We start from the raw sequence: 24625 nt of genomic DNA on the forward strand, positions 1-24625 counted from the left end.
CGGAGGAAAGTGGAATGATAAGTAATAAGTGAGATTCATACCTCTGGGCAAACTTTGCAACAAGATTTCTTATCAGGTCTGTAAGCATCTTTATCAGCACATTTCAACGGTGGGCATCGTATTCTAGGGCACTTCACTTGTCTTGTTGGAAACTCGCACGTGCAAATGGCGCAAGTGTCGAATCCTCCTGGCACAAGATATGGATGCCACGAGGATCCTGGAGCGTGATACTGACCAGCGAGATGACAACCGTGGGACTCATTCCAGACTGCAGTTGTTGAATCTAAAATAGAAATAAAAAAGTTTATTTTTATGATACCTACCTAGTTATAGAACGAACAAGTCGTGCGCCTGGTGGTAAGCGACACGGCTGTCCATAACAGTCGCAGCCTTATAGACGCCTTAAACCGCAAAGAGCTGAGGGGCACTGCCACTGCGCCCGTCACCTTGAGACATTTGTTAACAAGTCCCATGTGCCTGTAATTTCACCAGCGCCCTTACCCTTCAAAACCAGAACATAGTAACGCTCATATTACTGCTTGGCGACATAAATAGGTAAAGTGGCAGTACTTCCCTGGACGAATACTTTCACAAGGAGCTCTAGCTACTAAAAATAAACTTTATAATATGTACCAAAAAGAAACTTCAAATAGTTTCCGTATTTGTATTAAAGTGAACTTACTGGTACAAATAGGGCAACATTGTCCCAGAGGCTGTATGATGGGCACAGCACAGCTGATGGGCGGACATCGCATAGGCTCGCAACGCACCAAACCATGGAAGCATCCGCACATATGACAAGACTGGAATAACAACATTCCTTCTCAATACAAAGAAAATGTTAAAAAAAGGTATACAAAATATTTTTTATTGCAAAATATGAACCAGGCAAACATTGAGGTCCAAAGTTATAATAACTTCTTAAGAGTTGATACTACCTCAGCTCGAATCAAAGTTATTTCCGTACTGAATAGGTTCTATTGCGAGGGTCGAGTGGCTGGGACACTGGCTTTATTTCAGAATTTTTTTTTTTTACAAACGAAGTTAAGAACATTTGAAAAATGTACATCGTATAGATATAAATATACATGTTCTATTTAGTTCAGTTGATATAAAAAAATAATAATTGGTATACATAAAGTACCTATTCAATACAATGGTTTTCTTGTACAATTTCGAGGTTAAGTTTGTATTTTTCTTCTATCGTGAAAATTTTTAGTAATCGTGCTTTCACACCATATACCAATCAGTGTATATTCTCAATTTTTAACCGACTTCAAAAAAGGAGGAGGTTCTCAATTCGACTGTATGTTCTTTTTTTTCTCTTTTTTTTACTCCGGTATTTGTGAACCGATTTTCATGATTCTTTTTTGTTGGAAAGGGGGTATTTCAATAGTGGTCCCGTTTCATTTTGAAGAAAATCATCCACCTCGAAGGGAGGCTGTTCACGCAGGAAGATTCACTTTTATAAATAGCACCTAACTTTAATTTAGGAGCAATTACTTTAATGGTTGATTTTGCTATTTCTCCAATGCAAGGCGTTTTTCTCTCGATATACTTTGAGTAGTGAGAACCGATTTTTATTATCTCCAGTGTCGAGTCCTGTATAGTGGCGAACTAGGGGATATTCCAATAAAACTTTGCAAATAGACGTAATTCCACGTACTTTTGAGGTCGGTTTTTTTAGTACTCTGTACTGAAATTATACTATGTATTTTTTCGAAAGTAATTGTTAATTCAACACTTTTACCAAAACCATTTGAGGTTGTATCGACTCGTAAGGTTAATATACATTGCCTTTAATGATATTGAATAATGAACTTTGTATCTAGTTTGTACGTTACGCAATTAACAAAAATGTATTATGCTATGTTTACAATTCATAACAAAAAATAAATGCAAATTAGCAATGTAAATTGAGCCTAAAGACTCTCTGTAATCATTTTAAAATTATCCTTAAAATGACTATTGCATAAGAACCGATATAGGAATATGCAAAAGTACCACAATAAACTTTACACTTTTGCACATTAACTTTCGCTTTTTTGTTTTTTTTTTAACGAACACACTCATAGCCCCGCTTTAGGGAAACCCTGTATTGCGGGTGCCATGGACACACACACAAACAACCACTAATTACACTCACGAGAGAAACACATGTAGGCCATAAAAATATTTCTCCCGGCCCGGGAATCGAACCCGGGACCTCTGCGTGGCAAACGAGCATGGTAACCGTTCGGCCATCGAGGCAGTTGTTCTCGTGGGTTATTTGAACGCACGGATTCTAAATAGTTAGTTAAGACTTCGATCTCTCTACCTCAGAAGCCATCCATTGAGCGCCATCTTCGTAAAGCCTTCCAGCGTAGTTACAGGAAGCAGAGTAGGACAGTGAGTTGTCAGGCGGTGATGAGTTCACTTGCGTTGGTGCATGGTTGGCGTTCAATGCATTGTCAAACCATAGCACTGTTGGCAGACACGCGGGAGGTACACTTATCTGAAAACAAAATTAATAGTAAAAATTAATTTCAGTCAATCTGCACTTGTCGACGTAGAATCGCCTAAAATTGGAATTCTACTCCCGTTCTTCGACATCCGTCGGAAACATGTACTGTCAAATAAGTAATACTCGACCAAATTACAACACGCATGATGCGAATGAAGCGTCATTATTTGATATTGTTTTTTAATCTGGTCGAGTATTACTCATTTGACAGCAATTGTTTCGGATAGATATCAGGCGCAGAACAGGAGTAGACCCCCTGATCCGTAAAACTTAAGTCCATAAAAGACATACGTTTGACCTATGTTGAGTCACGTTTTTCGTCGTCGATAAAGTCTTTTTCGCACGTATTTGTTGGACATGGAACTTTCTGATCAGCTTCTTTTTTATAAAATATAAGTTCGCGTTTGACCTCCATCTCATCTGATGAAAAGTGACGATGAGGTCGACGATGGAGGATGCACACCTAAGTAATGCCTATTCACTCTCGCCCTGAAAAGACCCAAGTTATAACGTTCAGGGAACAAGTCTGCAGGCAGGGAACTCCACTCCATAGCCGTTCGCCATATAAAAAAAGTGAAAGCGTAACGCTTCGTGCGAATCTTTGGAATATAAGGGTGTACAATGTAAGGATGTAACCCAAGCCTACGCCTAATCCCCCGGTGATGGAAAGGGGAAGGCGGAATTAAATCGTGTAATTCCATCGCAAACGGTTCACCGTGGACTCTCGACAAGACTGGATTTCCTCGCCACTGACCTTTGCATTGGTCAAGTGCCTATCTACAACAGTGCTGTCATCAGCATATGCAAAGGTACCTGAAATTAACATATCACAGATACGCAGCAGAAAGAGAGTTACAGACAGTACGAAACCCTGAGGAACTCCGTCATCTATCGCCATATGTTCGGAAGTGTAGCCTTCTAAGACCGCTCGAATCGAAAGTTCACTCAAGAAATCCGAGATCCAATTGCAAAGGTCAGTGGGAAGCCCATAAGAGGGAAGCTTACTTAAAAGGCTTGCGTGCCAGACCCTGTCAAAGGCTGTAGAAATGTCCAAAGATATTGCAAGAGCTTCGCCTTGCTTTTCTATAGCCTCGCTCCATATGCGACAGGCATACACAAGAAAATCTTAACTGCCTCCTTGGCCGAACGGTTACCATGCCGGACTGCCACGCAGAGATCCCAGGTTCGAATCCCGGGCCGGAAGAAGCATTTGTATGGCCTACATTTATTTCTCCCGTGAGTGTAAGTTGTGGTTGCCTATGTGTGTGTCCATGGCACCTGCGACTCAGGGTTTCCCTAGTGCGGGGCTATGTTGAGTGTGTTCGTTATTATTATTATTAATTAAATACACAAGAAGATCCCCAGTAGATCGCCCTCGTCGGAATCCGTACTGGCGATCACTAAGGAGGTCGTTGTCTTTGAAAAAAGGAAACGGTTTGGTACACGTTCCATAGTCTTGCAGAGTATGGAAGTGACTGAGATAGGTCTATAGTTGACAGGGTCAGCTCTACTTCCCTTTTTTGGTACAGGTTGCACATTTGAAAGCTTCCACGACCTGGGAACTACACCAGTCTCAAGTGAGAGGCGGTACAGTTTTTTTATGATACTAAGTGACGGGACGAATAAGTCTTGCGTCTGGTGGTAAGTGACACGCCTGTCCACAGCAGTTGCAGTGCCACTCAGAACTTTAAATCGCAAAGACTAATTTAAAAAAGTTGATAAGTCCCGTGTGCCTGTAATTTCACCAGCAGAATCCTTACTTTTCAAAACTTCCTTTTTTCCTAGGTGAATAAAGTGTGAAGTGACCGCAAGGAAAAACTAAATATTTTTCAATTTAATTTCTTTACACTTTATTTTCTCGGTTTCGAGTTTTTGTCACATGTACCCTTTTAACGACGGCAGAAGTGCTCATATTGCTGCTTGGCGGCAGAAATAGGTAAGATGGCAGTACTTCCCTAGTCGAACTCTTTCACAAGGAGCTCTACTGCTACGACTCTACGGGTCCAGCTTATTCCGCATTAATAAATGTGGTGATTTCGCAAATCTAAATCTATGCATAGTGCTGTAATAAGTAACTTACCTTGAAACTTCCAAGAACTTGAAAGCATTGGAAGATAAAGAAAAATCAGTAGGTAAAGTTATTAACCCGAAATGTCCATATTTTTTAAATAGCAACTTCGTACAAATAAAACACATATCAAACGTATTTAGAGGTCAAACACATTCTTGTCTATTACTGAAAATCAATTTAATTATTATTTTTCAAAGTGATAGATTTTTTTCAATTTTATAATTTGAATTTAAAAATGAAATTGACCAAGACCTATCCATTAGCGTTAAAAAAATAACAAACAAATCTGATTTTCAGTAATTAGCATAAACGTGCTTGATCCATTGAAATTTTTTATGTTTTGATCCTGCAAGTATTACAGGATTATTATTATAATTAAGTATTAGAAATGAAACTATTATTTCGAAATCGCTTATATTTGTTTGGTCAATCAAACGTTTCGGACCTTTTACAGGTCCTATTCTCACGGCTGAATGAAAAGATAAAATCATCATCGACTTATATCTAATATTAATGCAAACCACCCAGTTTTTCACCTTACTTACAAAAATTAGTAATTTAAATACCTTTATATTAATTTACCAATTACAACATAAAACGAGAAAACATAGTTTAATTTTTAATGTGTTACAAATAATCGCGGAAAACCTAAGACAACTATTAATTTTTTACTGACTTCAAAAAAGGAGGAGGTTCTCAATTCGACAGTTTTTTTTTATATAATATGTTACGCGATTTGGGAACTAATTTTAATGATTATGTTTTTGTTGGAAAGAGGGTACCCCAGTACTGGTTCCATTGAAATTTGAAGACAATATTTCACCTGTATGGATGTCAAACTAGGGGATGAAATTGGTTTCGCGCACTTTCCGGTGACCAATTTCAATAAAACTTGGCAAATAGTTGTAATTCTATGAACTTTTGAGGTCGGTCTTATATTTTTATAAAAAAGTTGTAAATTTTTTAATACCTGTGGTAATCGCGTACGCATCAATTGCGTGTCATTGTTATCAGCTGGACGTAAGTCAAGGTACGCCGCGCCGGCATGAAGAGCCGCAAGTTCTCCAGGAGTTGGCTCCAGTACACAACCCTCAGCGCCGGCAAGGTTTCGAGACCCTCCACCACTGCCTGTATGGGTTTCTAACCAGGGTGTCCACGCGCTTGTCATACCAGATACTACCACCTGTAACAGCAAGACAATATACTTTAAAAATCGACCGTAAATGTCGCATAAAACCACAGTAAAGTCATCATTATCAGTCTGTTGCAGTCCATAGGCCTCCCCCAATGTGCACTATCATTGTATATTGCGCAGTTCATTGTGGGGATAAAGCCCATAAATTCCTCACACTGGGCTTGCGGGTAACTTAGTTAAATACAGCAGATTGTATCATGAGTAGAGTAGGTTGACTAAAGAATATCTATTGATATTCACTCATAGCTGATATGACAGGCGCGTCGTATGGTTACGCTAAATTCTTTAACCTATACTCTGATTTATTCATACAACAGCCAGATGTATAACCACATAAAGTCACTTAAAAAATAAACAAAAAAAGTATATAAAAAAATTATAAAAAAATCCTTCGGTCCGGCCTGATTCGAAAAAATCGAAAAACAAAGATCCGACAAACAAGCACTTAGAAAAAATAGTGAGGTCCGCTGGTTCGTTCCGTGGCTTAGTTGGCATAGCATGTGGCACGGTTTGCTAGAAGACGTCGGTTCGAATCCGGCTGGATCGAAGAAATTTTTTCTAAGTGTTCGATCTTTGTAATTAATAATTACAACAAACTAGTAATTTCACAAAAAATGATTGAATATCAATTCAATACAAATTTAAATATTGTTTATTTCAGACATCATCCATAATAATATTAGATGTTTATTAATAACGATTTGTCCTCATATTAGCTTAGTACGTAATTCATTATTTATGAATTTAAAATCAAAAAGGAGGGCACAATATAATCATTCCGAAACCGTTAGTGCCGGACATGGATAATACCCCTTTGAGTAGTTCCATCCAATATTTGAGAACGAGACTCTCACCCCTATCCGCAATAATCTTCAGGACGCTGTTGGTGCTGCAGCGCAATTTTCAAATCTGGAAGTTCGAATTTATGCGTAAAAATTCGAACTTCCAGATCGCGAAGAAATCGTCAACGCGTCAACCTCAACAAAGCCCTAAAGATGTTATTGCACTGTACGCGCAGATCGCCGTAGTTTGATACCTGTTGTATGAAATCCACAGAATGCTAATTTTAGCTTATAATAAAATACATAACCACTGAGAACCATAATATGACCTAAATCAAATCAAGTTACCTCGTAATGCAGTCCACATAGAGCGTCAACAGATAGCCAAGCTAAACCGGCTACTGGAGTAGCAGTGGCTGGAACTCGCGCGTCGGTTCGTCTCAGTAACGCCGGCCCAGAACCTGCAGCGTCAGGCAATGGTCTTGAAGTGAGCCGCCCGCGGAGTATTGGAGGTCCTGTGAAAGAATTCATGCTTTTTTAACCGACTTTAAAAATAAGGAAGTTTTCAATTCGACGGTATTCTTTGCAAGTATGTTACGCGATAACTCCGGCCATTTGTGAACCGATTTTGCTGATTTCTTTTACTGTGAAAGAGGGTACCTTAGTATTGGTCCCATTTAGATTTGAAGAATATTCTACCTCTAAGAGTGGTAAACTAAGGGATGAATCCGGTTTCGCGCACTTTCCGGTAACCGATTTCAATAAAATTGGGGAAATAGATGTAATTCCACGAACTTTTGAGGTCGGTATTTTTAACACTCTGTACTGAGATTATTAAAGTAATTGAACTTTTATTAAAGTAATTGAAATTGTTCTTGACCACTACCTAGACCTGGAGGAAAGATAGTATCTACGATGGAACGAGCTTACCCAAAAGTTGCCTATTCAGTTGTACCTTAGAGATACTCGGGTTGTATGTGCTCAGAAACAATTACAGACAGGGAATTTAATTCCTGGGCTTTACGCATAATAAAAGACGACGTAAAGTGCATAGTACGACATAAGGAAAAACCGGCCAATTAAGGACGATATCCGTACGTCTGAGTGTCCGATGGTAAAAGAAGGCGAGCGAGCGAGCTTCATGGCGCACATGAAAGTTTCTCTAGTGGCTTTAAAAGTATATTACATTACGTATAATACTATTTTTTATGTTATCAAGTGAGAGACGAACAAGTCGTGCGCCTGATGGTAAGCGACTCGTTTAGACAAACGCAGTGGCCGAATTGCAATAATGCTCACATTATTGCTTGGCGACAGAAATAGGTATGGTGGTAGTCATCTTTCACATGAAACTACTGCTACTAAGTAAATCTCTCAACATTGGTGGTACATTCAAGTGCCTTATGAACCCTACTTAAGGTTTTGACCCTCACTCGGGCATTGATATTATTATAACATTTACACAACAACTTCAACCTGATAGGTATAAGAAGCTTGTATTTAGCAACGAACCCTTACCAGCGTCACCACCAATATGGACTGTTAACTGCTCATCATACAGTGGCGGAAAGATTCGAGCACTTGGTCTGGCTAGAACACCCATTCTCGTATCCAGAATTTCCACTTGAGAGTGACGTTTTCCTTGCTCCTCTACCAAAGTTATTTTCGGATCGGTTATTCCTAAGTTGTCTACCTGAAAATTTACATTTTAAAACGAATTTAATTCACTAAAAAGGTAATCGATATATTGTTTTTTTCTTCCATATGTAATTACAATGGTTTGTTTATTGACGTAGGTGCTCTACTTATTCTATTTTTATTTATTTTATTTAATAGTTTATTGTACAGGAAAAATACAAGTCACAAAGAATACAAGCGAAATTAACAACAAAAGGTTCTGCTAGGTTATGTAATTTATATCTCTTCAATATGAATAACAACGACGCGACGTTCTTAAATTATTGTAATTATGAAAGCATAAACTTACCTGGATGTCATAAACAAGCGATCCTTCCTTATCAATATAAACCATAGCCAACCCTTCGGGAGGTGGAGATGCTGGTGCCCTTTCCGCTAACAAAGGTGTATGGAATACTTCACAGGCAGCTCTCTGTCCCACCGAACCAATTATTCTTCTTTCAGGAGTTCCCACAGCTTCGACTGCAAGGAGTAGACGGCCGCGTACCAGAGAACGTAGCTCAGCAGCCGATACTGGCGTCGAGACTTCGAGGACATTAAGTTCGTAACCGGGTTTGGGAACTTTTTGAACCTGAAACGGTCACCACAAAATTAAAAATTAGCTATTTATGCTCTGGCCACACAGACAGAGGCAGAAGCGGGAGCATTCCGGGCGCGGGAATTTTTGTAATGTTCGAGTTCTTATGGATCTTGCCACATTGAAACCGATGGCGAGCGCTGTCCGAGGCCGAACGCTATGACAAACAGGCGGACCGGGTGCGAGATGGGCGCGTGACGTACTCTGAGCGGGTGCAGGCGCGGAAGATATATATATTCTATTGAGTACTATGCAACCGTCCACACACACACGTCGCCCACATACCGCCTTTCCCGCTGTATCGCCTCTGTGTGGCCTGAACTTAATTGCTATTGCACAAAAAAAAGGCTGATTGGGCTAATTACCTCATCGATAATAGTCTGATTCTTTTCAGGTAACGTCAACAAAACCCTCACAGCCTGGTCTCTTGCATTCGGTCCAAAAATTCCGTTGTACACCAACGCCAAATACAAACTTGGAGCTGCACCTGCGGCTCCCGTAACTACAACGGTTCCTCCCCACCACCCCTCTTCTTGCCCAGGCACACGGAAGTCATCACAAGCGCCAATACCAAAAGAATCCGGAGGATGTTCTGGCTCTAACAAAGACGTGAACATCTCTGAAGATAAGGCTGGATATCTGAAAGTTAAAGACGTGATAGATCATATTAAAGTTAGTTAATGCTAATCTCAAAATCAAACATAGTAAGTTTCCAAAGAACAAGTATTATTCCATGTGAGCCGTCAGTATTTACTGAGCTTCTGACGATGGGAAATACCGATACATTTCCCATCGTCAGAAGCTCTCGCAATAGAGGAATTTTCCGTCCTTAATCACATGGTTAATTTAATTTACAATCTTCGACAAGCGTACAGCTCACACTAGATGATTGTTTCAAGAATACCGTCTATCGGTCCATCTAACAGGGGCGCGTCTCAGACGCATATACATACGTGTACACCTACATACTTCTTACATTCGTCGGTGTTTACAAATTTCACAGACACGTTAATTGTTTGTTTAGAGCCCTATTGCTATAGCTTTTCTCTCGGCTATTCATTTCTTCATAAAGTTACGAAATAAGTTTACAAACTATTTTTCCAACATGATTGACCAATCAGTGTCAGCTACCTATTAATGCGGCCAATCAAAGCGCTATCCATCGAGTTGTTCTTCTCATCACCCCATATCAGTGCGACGTACAGAGAGCCTTCTCTTAACAACCGCTTATATTCCCGAGGCACTCGGCGCCAGACGCCGCATAACTGTAAACAAGTCAATTCATTAACATTTGCAACCGATAGAAGTATTACTCGAACTACAATAACTGTAAGTAAGTAGAATTTATAGGTGGTGCATCTTTATGGCATTATGAGGTTAATGGATAGACAACTAGGCAAATATAGATAACAGTAGAATAACAGCTATTCGAAACGCTACATATTTATTGCTGTATTGCGTGACAAGTACGAATTTCGATTTCTGATTCTTAGTCTAAATCTTGTCTACTTTTGAATTAATTAATTTACCTTATCGGTTTTCTCTTCGTAAGTAGCGTGAATCCCAGGGGCTTTTTTCAAAGGTTGTTCAAGTAATAGTCTTCCACCTCTGTCAAGAAACGCGAGCGCTCTAGGTTGAGCCATTGTGGGTCCCAGAATAGCGGACCAGTAGAGATGTCTGCGGCGGAACGTGAATCGCGCTGTGGCCACACCTGGTGCTACGGGCACGCCTGTCATGTCGTCGCGCCTGATGCACAGCGGCGAACGACCGGTTAGCAAAGCGCCGAAATCTATTAAATGTTGAAAATTCATTTAATGCAAATTCGATGACAAACAGACTGCTTTATTATATAATACTCACGTTTCATACTAAGTTCTTCCTCGTCGGTATTGGTAATAACTACAGCAGTCGGACTATCATCTTGCAGGACATCGGGCGCTAGAACAAGAAAATAATATTTCTTAAATTTTACTATTAATAAATTAATGGTAAAAGTACCTATAGTAATCGAAACTACTAATTACAGCGACTCATGAAACGGATTAAACTGGAATTTCGAGTCTCTCATTCTGGAGTAAGATACAATTTAATAGATACTTTGTGCACCAGTTTTACGACGAGATATAAACTTACCAGTTCACTCGTAACCTACAGCGCCATTTACGCGCAATAGTATTAGAAGTTACTGGACATATGCGAATGTATATGTTAGTATATGGTCCCCGCTAGCACTTTCTCCGAGTTCTGCAGTTGATCATAAAAACGTAACGTTAGATCAATTGAAGGGGAATGGAATCAAGCCGAAGCGACGGTTGATTCGCAAGACCCCGACCCCTTCATTCGGGTTGATTGGATCAAACGTTATTCAATCGTAGCAGGACAGGCGTCTAGACGGCGACGGTAGAATTTGCGTTTTGCATAGCTTTCTTGTTGGGTCTGCTCTCGACAGAAATAGAGAGAGCACTGACATTTCGCGCGACAGTTTGATTGTGCCCGATTAGTCGATGTCTGCTCGTTAAGTGCTAGTAAACCCTCTTTGAATCAGTACAATGTTTGTTTATCGGTTTATTAAATTTCCGCATCCATTACTCTGGCCTGCAGGGGATTTATGAACGCCGTTGTGTATTTCTGGGAGATTACATAGACTATTTATTTGTGTAGATATTTGTGTAACAATTTATATGCAATACGTGTCGTAAAATCTACTATTAATATGTAAATTTAATAGGATTAGTAATAGGATAATAGCCTTGATTGATTGAAAATTGCTTTTAATCTAATAATTTCTGTGCACGCTCTAAAATTCAAATTATTAAATTGATAATTTATCTTGAGTTAAGTCCTGATTAGGTTGGTATCTAAGAGATGCCAATTATGTGTCTTCACCGAGGAGCTTCATGACGTAGGTAATAAATAGTCGGACCTAATAAATCGTTTTATCTGATTATTTGTCAGTTAGAGGACGAGACGTTATGTACGCAGTGCACCCAACGGTTTCAAATAAAACAAAATTAATTAAGACTTATTTCTTCAGTTGACATTTCCTAAGTCAGATCGTAATCTAGCACAGGCCACCGCGCTGATCATAATTAACTCGGTAGGTTTATTAATGCCGGGGATCAACCCTAAATTTATTGGCAAATGGCGCTTGCGGTACGACAGACTGCAGATTTACAAGATAATATATAATAGAAGACAACGGCGAGATGATCTTGTTGATCTTCAAATCTAATAATCTAAAACACAGAATAAACAGAAAAATAAAATATTGTAAAAGTTCAAGTTTACCTTTATGTAAAAGATTATAACATAAATATTATACCGAAAGTAACGTAACATAACACAAATTACGTATATCTTTTGAAATAATTTTAAGATCATTCATGAACCTAGTTTTTTTTTTAATTAACAGTTAACGAAAATATTGAAATTTGTATATAAAAACATAGTTCACCATCTACTACTAGTTACTCTGTGCTTAGGTCCGGGTGGCGCCAAGGCACCTTTGACTCGGCCAGGCCCAACCCGGCGCCCGCGTACACCCCGTGCCTGTGTGTGTGATGAATATTTATACACACTTCGATCACTGATCCAACACCCGGCGCCCGTCCAACTAGCACCACGCTTAACGACGTTTAACGTAAATTTAATCTTTTGAAAGCAACCTTTACATGTGATGCGGCTGCAGTAGCGAATAAGACTGCTACACCTCTACTATGAGCTGTACAGTCCTGTAGTCGCTAGCGACAACGTGAAATATTTGTATAGTTAATTAAAATATGTATACCTGTTTATTTCGTTGACGCGTATATTTATTTAGTCAGCCATGGCCATGGGAACTGTAAAGAACCCGAAAAGTTGGTTTATTTGAAAAAACAAATATACGAGATTCCAAAAAAAGTAAATAAATTTTTCAATGTGCAGTAATCTCGAAAACCATAGAACTCGATAAAAATATATACATGGCAAATAAAAAAGAAACAAAGCTTATTCTGAGTTCCGTAGATTTCGATGCCTGTATAATTTGCCGTGCTACTATTGTTTACGGTCTCTACAGACGGTAGTCAATCATGCCCTAACATATTTAGGCTTGCGCAGTTTTCCAATCGCATGATGTAACCAGGCGCCGTATAGACGCTGCGACTAACTAGGTACTCTATATTTAGTCGAGTCGCCGCTATATTAAGCGGCCAATATTTCACGTATGCCAATCTTAGAAAAAATTATATTATACGTCAGGTACTTAAGGAGGTAGGTCTACTACAAACTATACTCACTAGTTGGCATAGCGTCTGACTTGGTTCGCTAGAAGACGTTGGTTCGAATCCAACCGGATCGAAGGAATTTTTTTTAAGTATCGATCGATCGATCTTTGTATTATTAATAAATAACAAAGTAGTGGTAATTTAAAAAAAAAATCAATAAATTTTATTACAATTATTAAAGCGAAATCTCTAGTCAGCTGCAACGTAAAGGTACCTGTAAAGGTACCTGGCTGAGTGAAGAAATAGATTTCTCACAGATGGCGCTACGTCACACGAAAGCCGTTTAAATCAAAAACAAAGATCGGCAACAAGCACATAGAGAAATTCGTGAGGTCTGCTAATTCGTTCCGTAGCTCAGTCGGAAGAGCGGTTAGCCCTCTAGCAAACCGGTGCCGGTTCCATTCCAGCCGGATCGAAGGCATTTCTCCTTGTGTTTGTTTGATGTTTGTATCAATAATAAATACTTAATCTTTTAACTATTAACTATGTACTTAAAATCTACTATCTATTTAAAACTTAATCTTTTATCAGAACGCACACGCAACTACTTTTCCATTATGGCTAAAATTTTAAAAGTAGTTTGTATAATAATAATAACAACATAGCCCTGCACTAGGGAAACCCTGCGGTGCAGGTGCCATGGATACACACATAGACAACCACAAATTACACCCAAACTCACGAGAGAAATAAATGTAGGCCATACAAACATTTCTCCCAGCCCGGGAATCGAACCTGGGACCTGAGTGTGGCTGTCCAGCATGGTAACCGTTCGGCCAAGGTGACAGTTAACATAAGTTAGTATAACATAACCAATCTACATACATAAAATTTATACACCAACTTATCTGTATTATGGACAATACAAGAATCGAAAATTGGTCACATTGAAAAACATCAAATGAAACATAAGTCACCACTGTTTTTAGGAACGTTTTATAGATGCGAAGATGTTATGAATATTACAGACAAACTGGTCGCTCTGTGCAATGCCTAAAACCGCATTTCTATATGTACATAACCTCATGATATTAAAGGTTACCGGTTACATCTTTCTATAATAAGGAATTCGTGAAGCAACCATTCGCAAATGAAATTTAAGTTGTGTGCGCAATCCGGTCACATTCGCAGAATCAATCGTTTGGGAACTAAATCTTTCTGGGTCAATGGATCTCTGATAATAATGGTAGTATATGATACTTGAAGAACACAAGAACAGCCATTTTTTATTACCTACTTTACTCGTCGTTGTCCAATTTTATTGAAGTACATATCGTATTTTTTTCGAGTGATGTTAACAGGTCCACTTGACGTCATTTCACGAACACAGGGGCAGAGAGCGCGAGCTCGCGCACTTGCTTTTATGAGGCACGTGACTTTAAAAGAACATTTCAGATCGTATTCAACCATGTTTTTATATATGTATTTAAAAAATTATAAATGTGCAGAACTACAAAAGTCGTTACCAATCTTTTTATAAACATGTGTATGTATTTTGAATCCTTGTATTCAAATTCTAAATATAAAATGTTTTTGGTGACTTTTATAGAATAGATTATATAATTTATTTCAGACCATGATCCATACTAATGTCAGTAATGCAGTAAAATTTTTCTTACGTGCTTTGGTTCGTACCATACAAAATGACTTAATGCTAGAAAATGTAAATGAAAATGTCACGGCTAGACCACCACCTTGCCCATTTATCGTAATCATCGAGTATATAACCAGAAATTGAGACGAAATATCATTTAATTTGTTTGAAAACTATTCTGCCATATCATTACTGTAACAACTGCGCTCCGATTGGCTAGCCCGAGTTCGAAACAATTGACGGGTGTCGTCATCTGTTTCACTTCAAATCGACCAGTAAACTTGAGCTTTGCTATAATGGACGAAAATTGCAAAATTACATATTTAATATTTAATTACCGATGAAATGTGATTCCGTTTGTTTTGTAATTAGATGTTTTGCTGTTTTTCCCACACCACCGAATGGAACAGCCTCCCGTTGTTAGAGATATTATCTTATTACATTAAATACAGAATATTTTTTAGAATATACGGCGACGTACACACAGGTCAGTAGTTGGCCTGTCTATGTTTCAGTGCAAACGGGAGTTGATATTTATAAGAGCTGTATCGCTAATGTGTTACACGGAATATATAGCCCTTATTTCGTCTCTATTTCTGGTTATATACTCGATGACTGATTAATAATCACTATTATAAATAAGTCTAATACACTACAGTTGGACTAGGTTTTATTTTGTATCTGGCAGTTTACGGTGTGCGTTTGTGCCATTGCAATACAGGGAAATAGTGGAAAAGACAAATAACTTAAGAGCGAGCAGAGGAAAAATTCCTAATCTTCGATTTGATTTTAAAGGGGTATATCCACTTTAAAGTTAAAAATAAAATATTGCATGAGTAACTACACGATATATTCAAGCATAGACATTAATCAGAAACATAAAACAATAAAGTTTCATCGATAGATAAAAATCACGAAATGACCTCTAATTTTCACATTTTTTCGATTTATCCTCGAAATACTACAGGTTATTAGGACAAAAATTAGATAATTAATTATATTTATGCATGATCGACAACTATCACTACGGATTTTATTTAATCCCTTTAGTTTTAGAGTTATTCCGCTAAAACGAATTTGGTACTTTTAATGCGCAAAATTCAACATCTCTTGTCGCATGTCACGCGAACTTCAGGCATATATTTGTTTCACTAATTTGGGCGGAGCCAACATCAAAACTTTTTTGGCATGCTCCCTCGTAAAAGAATGGCTTATGGAAATGAAATTAAGGTGACTTAAAAATACATAAATAATGATAACAGATAAAAGTATAACTACAGTATATTTATAATTTGGTATAATTTAAAATTTATTTATTTAATTTGAGTGGAGACCACGACTTGGCAAACGTAGTGTGGGACGCCCTCCAGCCAGATGGAGTGACGATCTGCGGAAGATTGCTGGCAGGAAATGGATGCGTCAAGCCGAGAACAGGGCGAAATGGCGTGCATTAGCGGAGGCCTATGTCCAGCAGTGGACTGCAATAGGCTGATGATGATGATGATAATTTAAAATGTAAACGAGGTCAAATATATATTATTAAAGCGTAACACGCTTTAAAGTAGTAGGATGAAGAACGCCAATGGAGAGGAAGACATGTGAGGAAATATTTGAAAACGTAAATTCCAAAGTACACATTCAACACAGCTCTGCACTAGGGAAACCCTGTGTCGCGGGTGCTATGGACACACAGACAGACAACCACAAATTATACCTAAACTCACGAAAGAATTAAATTTAGGACATACAAATATTTCTCCCGGCCCAGGATCGATCCTGCGACATCTGCATATAACCGTTCGGCCACGGGTACTTAACATCAATGCAAGAGTTCATAGTCATAACCCCGTTTCAGGATAAAACATTAGCTTGTACAATTTAATTAAATTAACATAATGCGGATTAGGCAGAAAAAATGTAAGCAGATTATGGGTTTATCCATTTGAGAATAGTTTAAAAACTCTAATTTAGGAATTCGTGTGAAGAAGACGGTCTGGTGCAATAAAATGGCGTTGACTCGCAAAAGCGCTATGTACCTGAAGGGAAATCTAAGACAATAACTACTTACAAATTTTTTAAACTACTAACTAACGTAAATAATGTTCGACGCTTGGGCGCCAAGTTGACGAAACATTAAGTGTTAACTTCACAGAAAAGGGCAAATCAGTCAAACAAGTACAAATGCAACCGCATTAGCTGCAGTTACTCTATATAGGCTAAATTTATTACCAGAGAAGTTTTTCTACACGGTAAATTTATGGCAGTATCCTACATAACAATACCTAAAAGTAACATAAATATCGTAAAACCAATCTTTTAATCAGAAAATAGAACTATTAATTTCTGCGTTAAATTATGTAAGTACCAGGAATAGACCATAGGTTATACTTACAAGAAACAAATGTCTTAAATACAGGAAATTAATAAGCCGTAAACGTGCAATGGAATCTATAATTCAGTTTCGCATAATTGATTTCAAGGTTGACGCTGCTAGCAATAAAGTTCGTTACGAATATGGCTCTCTACATATAGCTTCCACGAACACTGTGTTAAACGTCCTGTACAAGACGATAGAATGCATCTTTGGACACCTTGACCTCGGTTTCGGCGAGAAAAAAATTAGAATTTCAGAATGTCTCGAGACGGGACTATTCTGAACAAATGACGCGCCGTCTGGTGACGTAATCGCGCGCCACGGTTCGTCCGAGATGCGCAAACGCATGAAAACACCGACTGTCACCTCGAGATTAACAAACGTACCTGTCACTAGCTGTAAGTTTGCCAGAAAATTGTTTTTTTTTTTGTGAATATTCGTTGCTCATTCATACCTGCATACAACGGACAAAATCCAAAGATAGCGAGCAATGTTTATGTTAACATTTCTTAACCATAACGACCGTCTTAGTCGAGAGCTTGGTCTTATTAACCATTAACCCAAATAAGGTTCAAACAAGCTCGTTGAGATAACATCGATAGCTACCATTGTTTTACAAAAAATGTGATTACCATCAAAAGATTACAATCTTTCTTGGAGTAGACAGAACAACTGAATAAAACTTACAATTATCGTACAATTTATAATGTGGAATACGTGTTGCCAATTTTGCTATAAGTAGATAAATATTGGGAAATTCAAACAAAAGATATTTCATATTTATACTGACTAAACCTGGATACGAAACATTAAAAGCCAGTATAATCTGTTTGGATATAGAATGCAAAGTCGGTTAAGTGAGAGGTCAGAACAGAGCACAAAGTCTAATTGGCATTGTGCTGAGTGTTCTTCGACGACAGCAGCGAGGGCGTTGCGGCGTTTTGCGGCGTGCAGTTATTCCATTAAGGTGGCTTGCGCAGGCCCTGGCCCTCATTGCAAATTCCCGCGACGGGGCGATCGGCTTGTTCGCAGTCGGCTTTGTGCTAATTTATAGGTTATATTCGTAATGATTGTGGCAAAGAATGTTTATGGCACAAGGCGCGGTCTTATTGTTGTCGATAGGCACGCCGACGGTGCCCGTGCCCGCACACACGCTCGCATAACTGTCGCCCTCTGAGAATGCAACGTACGTTGGCTTTGATTCAACGTCCATTTCCATAAAATATAATTTGCATCGATGATCTCGATGCATCTTGATTTGAATGTTTCAGCGGCACCGACGCACATGCATTACTGATGTTGCGAAACCTGAATAAGAATATCGGGATACCTAACAAAATTGTGCATATAGGTCTCGTATAGCTTCATATTCAAACGATTTTACACCTTTGCTTTCAAGTATTACTTTCGCTACTAATATACATTATTGTAGGTAGGCAAGGTGACTGGGCAACAAGGAACAACAAAGTATAGTTACGTTCACGCCCGCGACTCCCATTTACGGCGGCCCCAAACGAGGTATTGTACCGCCCGGAGTATTTCTGCGGCGGCCTATGCACCTCCGTTTACGGACAGGCGGTTACCAAAAAAAGTAGACCAGCGAACCACGTTCGTGCTGTTTACAAGACGCGCAACACTTCGACTGCATTGTACTGCAGTGAAACGGTAGTGATTTGCATTTAACGCCTACAGGTCTCGCCACGTCGTCGTTGTTTATCCCTTCGCCGTCGTCCCTTGTTTACATTTTCTCCTGTACCAGTCCCCTATGCAATTTTAAAACTTTTACCAAATGAAGAGCCCAGGGAAAGAACGATCAAAGCTACTTGAGAAATTTAGGAAAAAGAATTTTTAACTTGAAAAACCTTTGAATATTGGTGAAAAAGACACGCACAAATACTATCAGAAATAAAGTCAATGCTGACATAAATGTAAGTAACGCGTATAATTCAATTTTACTAAAAATATTTGTAAATCTTTTTTTAATTTTTCTACCATTTAGTCGCTAGCATTTTTATGACTAAAAGTAAAAGCAAATTTTTCAGGACATTGAACCTTATTAGCCTTTTTCGGACTTAGACAAATTACGCTCAGCATTTACCGACCGGGATGGCGGTACTCATTTAAACCATGTTTTAAGCGACTTTGATCTTTCTTTCCCTGGTCTCTTCAAATACGTCCAGTCAAGTGAGCCGTAGTAACAGTTTTATATTTAACTCCACGATAGTACAATGTAAATACAACGCGAACAGACACTTCATTGCGTTCCTCCGTCACGTTTTGTGTAAAACGAGCGTGAAATTGTATTTGTTCTTTTAACTGAATAAATATCACGACAAGTGGCTTGTGTAACTTGAGCGTTTGTGGTCAAACGCGTACTTAATTTGAAATGGTTTTAAAAAATTACAAAATGTCATTTCTTCGATTGACTCAACCGTGACCATGGGACCTGTAAAGGGCCCGAAACGTCGGTTTGTTTGAAAAAACAAATATACGCGATTTAAATCCGGAAAAATAGTTTCATTTCCTAAATCTCATGTGCCTGTAATTTCACCTGCACCCTGCTTGGCGGCAGAAATAGGTAAGGTTCACAAGGACTCTAATACTGCTAAATTATTGATTGATATGACAATATGAAAATGCATATCGAAAATGAGAACTATAACCGCAATCGGGATCGAAAGCTCAATTCAATACGTGCTCATAGTTGAAAAGAAAATGGACTTATCCCAATATTTCAGCATGATTGACTGGCAAGCGGCAATTGACAGCTTTAAGAATATAATAGACATTAAAATCAAACCCTTAGAGGATGGAACAACCAATAGTGTAAGATCAAACCTCTTCCGTCGTTGACAAGTCTCATAACCTCAAGTTCTTGAAGCGTTACCATTGTCACTCATTTTTGCTCGGCACACCATACTCACATTATTTACACGTGAAACTGAAGTCTTAACACGTTCATCTCCGGATGGAGTGATAACAACTCGTACATCAGGCGGAGTGTACCGCCGATGGTCAAGTTAAAGAAAGTGTGAAACTTGAAACTTCAGACTATTGTTAATACAAAGATCGAACACAAAGAATAATTCCTTCGGTTTGATAGGACTCGAACCTGCGTCTATGATATACCAGGGCAACAGCATTACCAACTGAGCTACAGATCGAGTCAGCAGACCTTAAAATTTCACAAAAAAATAATATCATGGTAGTAAATATCATCATAAAATTCATTACAATCAACATTGTGTAAAAAAGTAAAAAATCAAAGATAAAGTAAAAGTATTTATATATAAAAAAAATAGAATACATTAACAAACTTGGCACCCGAAAGACGAAACTTTTATTTTATGAGGCGGCGATGTACCACCAGTGGCCATGTGAATAAAAATCTATCTCATCACTTATAGTCATTTTGATCCCGGTTTGAAAGTTTTAAGCGTAATAGTCAAATATCGGGAGAAAAATAAATTAAGTAAGAAAAAAGTGAGTGAAGAAATAGATTTCACACAGATGGCGCTACGGCAACAAAGTCGTTAAAAACTAAAAACAAAGATCTGCAACAAGCACATAGATAAAATCTTAAGGTCCGGTTTGCTTTGTTTGGTAAGACGTTGGTCCAACCAACGTCTTATAGCCTAATCGAATGAGTTTTTTCTAAGTGTTCGATCTTTGTATTAATAATTATAACAAACTAGTAGAGTAATTTCACAAAAATAATTAAATATCATGGTGGTAAAAAACATCGTGACATTCAATAAACTTAAAAATTACAAATAAGAAACAGTTATGTCGTGGTAAGAAACCTGTAACTGGTGATAATCGTGTAGTGAATAGCCACGTCTACGAGCGTGCTATGACAAAAGCCGACGGCCTCGTCGAGAATCTCATTAGAATTGGTAGCAGAACCATCATCAGATACATTTGAGTGAGGAGGTCGCAAGTTTCGCGAAACACGACCCGCTCTGAATAAACAATAACACAATGACTATTTGTGAATCATTAATTATTTACCTTCCTACAACAATGCGACCTACTTAGCAACTTTCAATACGATGTAACGTCAATGTAAAATGAGTTATAATATAATACCAACCACTGGCGAAGAGTGGATATGCTATAAAGAGAAACTGACTCCAAGCTCGATCAGAGTAGATTTCAATGAAAAGTCGGTAGTGCAACAATATAATATTGCCTTGACTCGCACACTAATCAAAGACAATCACTGATACTTTTTTAAACAAAAATACATAGACTACTTGGTACTTGGTGTAACGGGCTAGTGTCCGCAACTCGACGTCAAGGCGCCTATTTTGCGTGTGATAGACTAATACTAATAATTATAAAACCCCTCCGGTATTACTGCCTTATCTCGAACGCGACAATTCTAAGCCTTGCTAATGACTCAACTGTCTCGTAACTCAATCATAATCGAAAGATCTGCCATATACATATAACACTGTGAGCGACACTGTGACCGTGACATTGTACAATTATATAAATGTAAATTCTGTTTTTTTTTTCCCACTTTTTTTATAATAATACCAAATAATGCGACGAAGAACTATTGCGCCTGGTGGTAAGCAACACGCCTGTCCATAACAGTTGCAGTGCCACTCAGAGCTTTAAATCACAAAAACCTAAAGTGCAAAACCCTTTAAAAAACGATACAACTCCTCCTTTTTTCATAGACGTGAACGAGACAAATGCTCAGTATCTAATACTTTACTATGGCATGGGAGCTCGGCGACCTGCAACTCGTTTCTTCGGACAAAAGATTCAGGTGTTTTTTAAGGAATATTAGGCGTCGCGCGCTTTAATGATTGTCGGATAAAATTAAGAAATGTTTCGTTTGTCCAAAAGTAAGTGAAAATGTTATGTAACTGGTTATGTCACTTAACTAATTTGTTAATGCAAGTCGTTGGGACTCTACGGCTACCTATATAAACACGTCAAAAAAAATGTAAACTAAACGAGAAACTATTATTTTATATTTACCATGATATTTTTACCCGACTATGTATGCATGTACTCGTACGTCCATTTCGTTTTCACGCTGTACAGCGTAAACGGCTTGATGGATTTTGACACATGAGGTGTCGTTATATTCGTTTTAATTGTGGGAGTATTTATAGGCTATAAAAAATAATCAAAATAGTGAGGGTTAATATTTTTTTAGTTTTTCAACTTAATATTATTGCAGTCTGGCGTTTGTTTTTTTAAAAAAAATTTTGACTTGTTTGTGAAACGCAAAGAAAAATTCCTTCAATCTGATTGGATTTGAACCAGCGTTTGTTGTTTATTGCACTCAACGTGGCTACTCTTCTTAGGAATTCTTATGTGCCCGTTGCAGATTTGAACAACCTATAAAAGTGATTTTGTTATGTTAGTTAGTGGGGTAGACACAACGCATTTACGACCCTTCTAAAAACAAACTTATTGTACTCTAATATGTTTAATAAAAGTCAAATATGTAAACAATCTAAGCACGTAAAATGCAGGACAGTAATTACTATTTGCTAAATCTCATGCTTGAAGTTCTCAGAGTTTTTAACGGAAGTTGATGTTGCATCGTTAGCTTATACCAACAAAATGCCACAGTTTATTTTAAATTTTCTTGCTCATTAGTTCACTATATAAGTTTAGCTAACTGTTTAGATATAACATTATTACACTCCCGGTGCAGTTCACTCCGTGTTCTATATCCCAAATGCCGAACAATTTTCTTGAAAGCTACATATCGGTACGTCGTAACCATAATTAACTAATTAATTAAAAGTGTACGTGTTGTAAGCTTAATAATAAAATTGAAGTGACGTTTTAACGACTTAAAGGCTCTCTATATAACAACTATATTCTAGGATTTTTAAAATTAGAATTGTAATACGCCGTGATACGACGTCATATGTTTTTTTTAATCATTGCGTTTGGTTACTAATTGAAAGCTGTTATAATATAGACAGCCAAGTCTAATATAGAGACCAGTAGCATTTTTAAAATACAGAAAGATATTTTATAAGTCTCTTTTACGTTAAGAGATTCTAATACACATTAATATGAACACGTTTTAGTATTGGAAGGATTCCAAAACAAGATGAAAACAGCATTTTCATAAAAATAAATTTTGCCTACTCGACTAAAATTTCTGCTTGTTTTTTTTGGCAATTTGACATGGCTACATTGTAAAAATTGTTCGTATTAATGGGTTTTATCGTCTCTTAACGTAAAAAAAAACTAGTAAAATGTCACTAAAAATTACTTCCTTCCAACCATGGAAATTCTCTGTGCTAAGAACATCCAAGTAACGAAACCAAAAGATACAAAGAAATAGACCAAAGACCAAAGACCAAAAAAATAATAATATATTTCCTAAACTATGACTGACATATCCCAAAACACCCAGATCAGAACCAGTTTAGAAAAGTTCATTTCCCTAATTGGTTGTACCGGGAATCGAATCTTATACCTCGTACAGCGCCAACAGTGCAAAGCCTTTAGCCACCGAGGTCGTCCAAAATTATTTCAAAATTATCTAATAATGAAAAAGCAGCTTTCTAAGTTGGTTCAACTAAGAACCAAGTCCGAGACCATCTCATTTAATGTCCAAAGTGCAATCACAGAATCTTCAAGATCTTCGTCTAATTTCATCATCATCATTTATGCCAATGCGGGTTGGGGATTTCACACGTTCGTCGGGAACCTTCTTCTACGTGCAGGTTTCATTGCGATATTTTCCTTCACTGAAAACCTCATGGTAAAATTTAAATTAAATTTCTCACATAAATTCCCGGGAACTCACAGGTGCTAGCACAAATTTGAACCCACGGCCTCTGCTTAAGAGGTGGTAGGCTTACACATTGAGTATATGTACCTAAATTTCAAAGAAGTAATACATATTTATTTATAATGAAAACATTCTTTTGGACTTACAGCTTAAGCCAAAGCGTCTAACAAGCCTTAAACTTAAAAATAAGGTAAAATTGAAATATAACATACAAGATACAAAATAATACTTAAAAACTAAACAAAGAAAGAAAAAAGATAAATACACACAACTTTACACACTCATATTAAATTTAAAAACACTTAAGGCCCCTGCGAGGACACGCCACTTATATACGTATAAAGAGGAAGTAATACACATACATTTGACGTATATCTTATAAGAACTTTGATAGCTTAGTGCATTTAGAAAAAAGTTTTGTAATTTCCAAACCACTCTCACTCGTCAGATAAAAGTGAGTGACTATGGTAACGCCACAAGTAATCGAGATAAACAGTTGTTTACCGAAGAATTATTTCGTATTTTAATATCCTAGAATGAGGTAAATCTTGTACGTGTTTCTATCAAAAGATTAACACGTGAAGAGGTGAGTTAACTACACAATTATGAGTTATTTACGTGACGGTACATAAAATAGAATTACTGTTTCTAAGGAAATAAACTTCGTAGACTAGTCATTAGACATGACCGGTCCCTTGGTGTGACTGTTTACACTGTTTAGTGTGACATTAAAAATCAAAATTAATCATTAACTTGAATTTAGATTCCGTGGAAGCCGTGGTAAC

At 37.8% G+C, this 24625-nt stretch overlaps 1 protein-coding gene across 1 annotated transcript in view; it reads right to left on the minus strand.

Moving 5' to 3' along the window:
• LOC113235797 (dorsal-ventral patterning protein Sog) overlaps positions 1 to 24625 on the minus strand; it is a 118303-nt gene that overhangs the window by 4899 nt on the left and 88779 nt on the right. Inside the window, exons 4-14 of the mRNA XM_026471702.1 lie at positions 10687 to 10764; positions 10356 to 10615; positions 9958 to 10091; positions 9192 to 9465; positions 8539 to 8820; positions 8070 to 8244; positions 6900 to 7066; positions 5545 to 5757; positions 2318 to 2494; positions 683 to 803; positions 42 to 283 (exon numbers count right to left, since the gene is read on the minus strand). Coding sequence (XP_026327487.1) covers positions 42 to 283; positions 683 to 803; positions 2318 to 2494; positions 5545 to 5757; positions 6900 to 7066; positions 8070 to 8244; positions 8539 to 8820; positions 9192 to 9465; positions 9958 to 10091; positions 10356 to 10615; positions 10687 to 10764 — 2123 coding nt within the window. The remainder of the gene's footprint in view (positions 1 to 41; positions 284 to 682; positions 804 to 2317; positions 2495 to 5544; positions 5758 to 6899; positions 7067 to 8069; positions 8245 to 8538; positions 8821 to 9191; positions 9466 to 9957; positions 10092 to 10355; positions 10616 to 10686; positions 10765 to 24625) is intronic.

Source organism: Hyposmocoma kahamanoa, unplaced genomic scaffold (genome assembly GCF_003589595.1).
Source record: "Hyposmocoma kahamanoa isolate Upper Pololo Valley unplaced genomic scaffold, ASM358959v1 88, whole genome shotgun sequence".
Classification (NCBI taxonomy): domain Eukaryota; kingdom Metazoa; phylum Arthropoda; class Insecta; order Lepidoptera; family Cosmopterigidae; genus Hyposmocoma; species Hyposmocoma kahamanoa.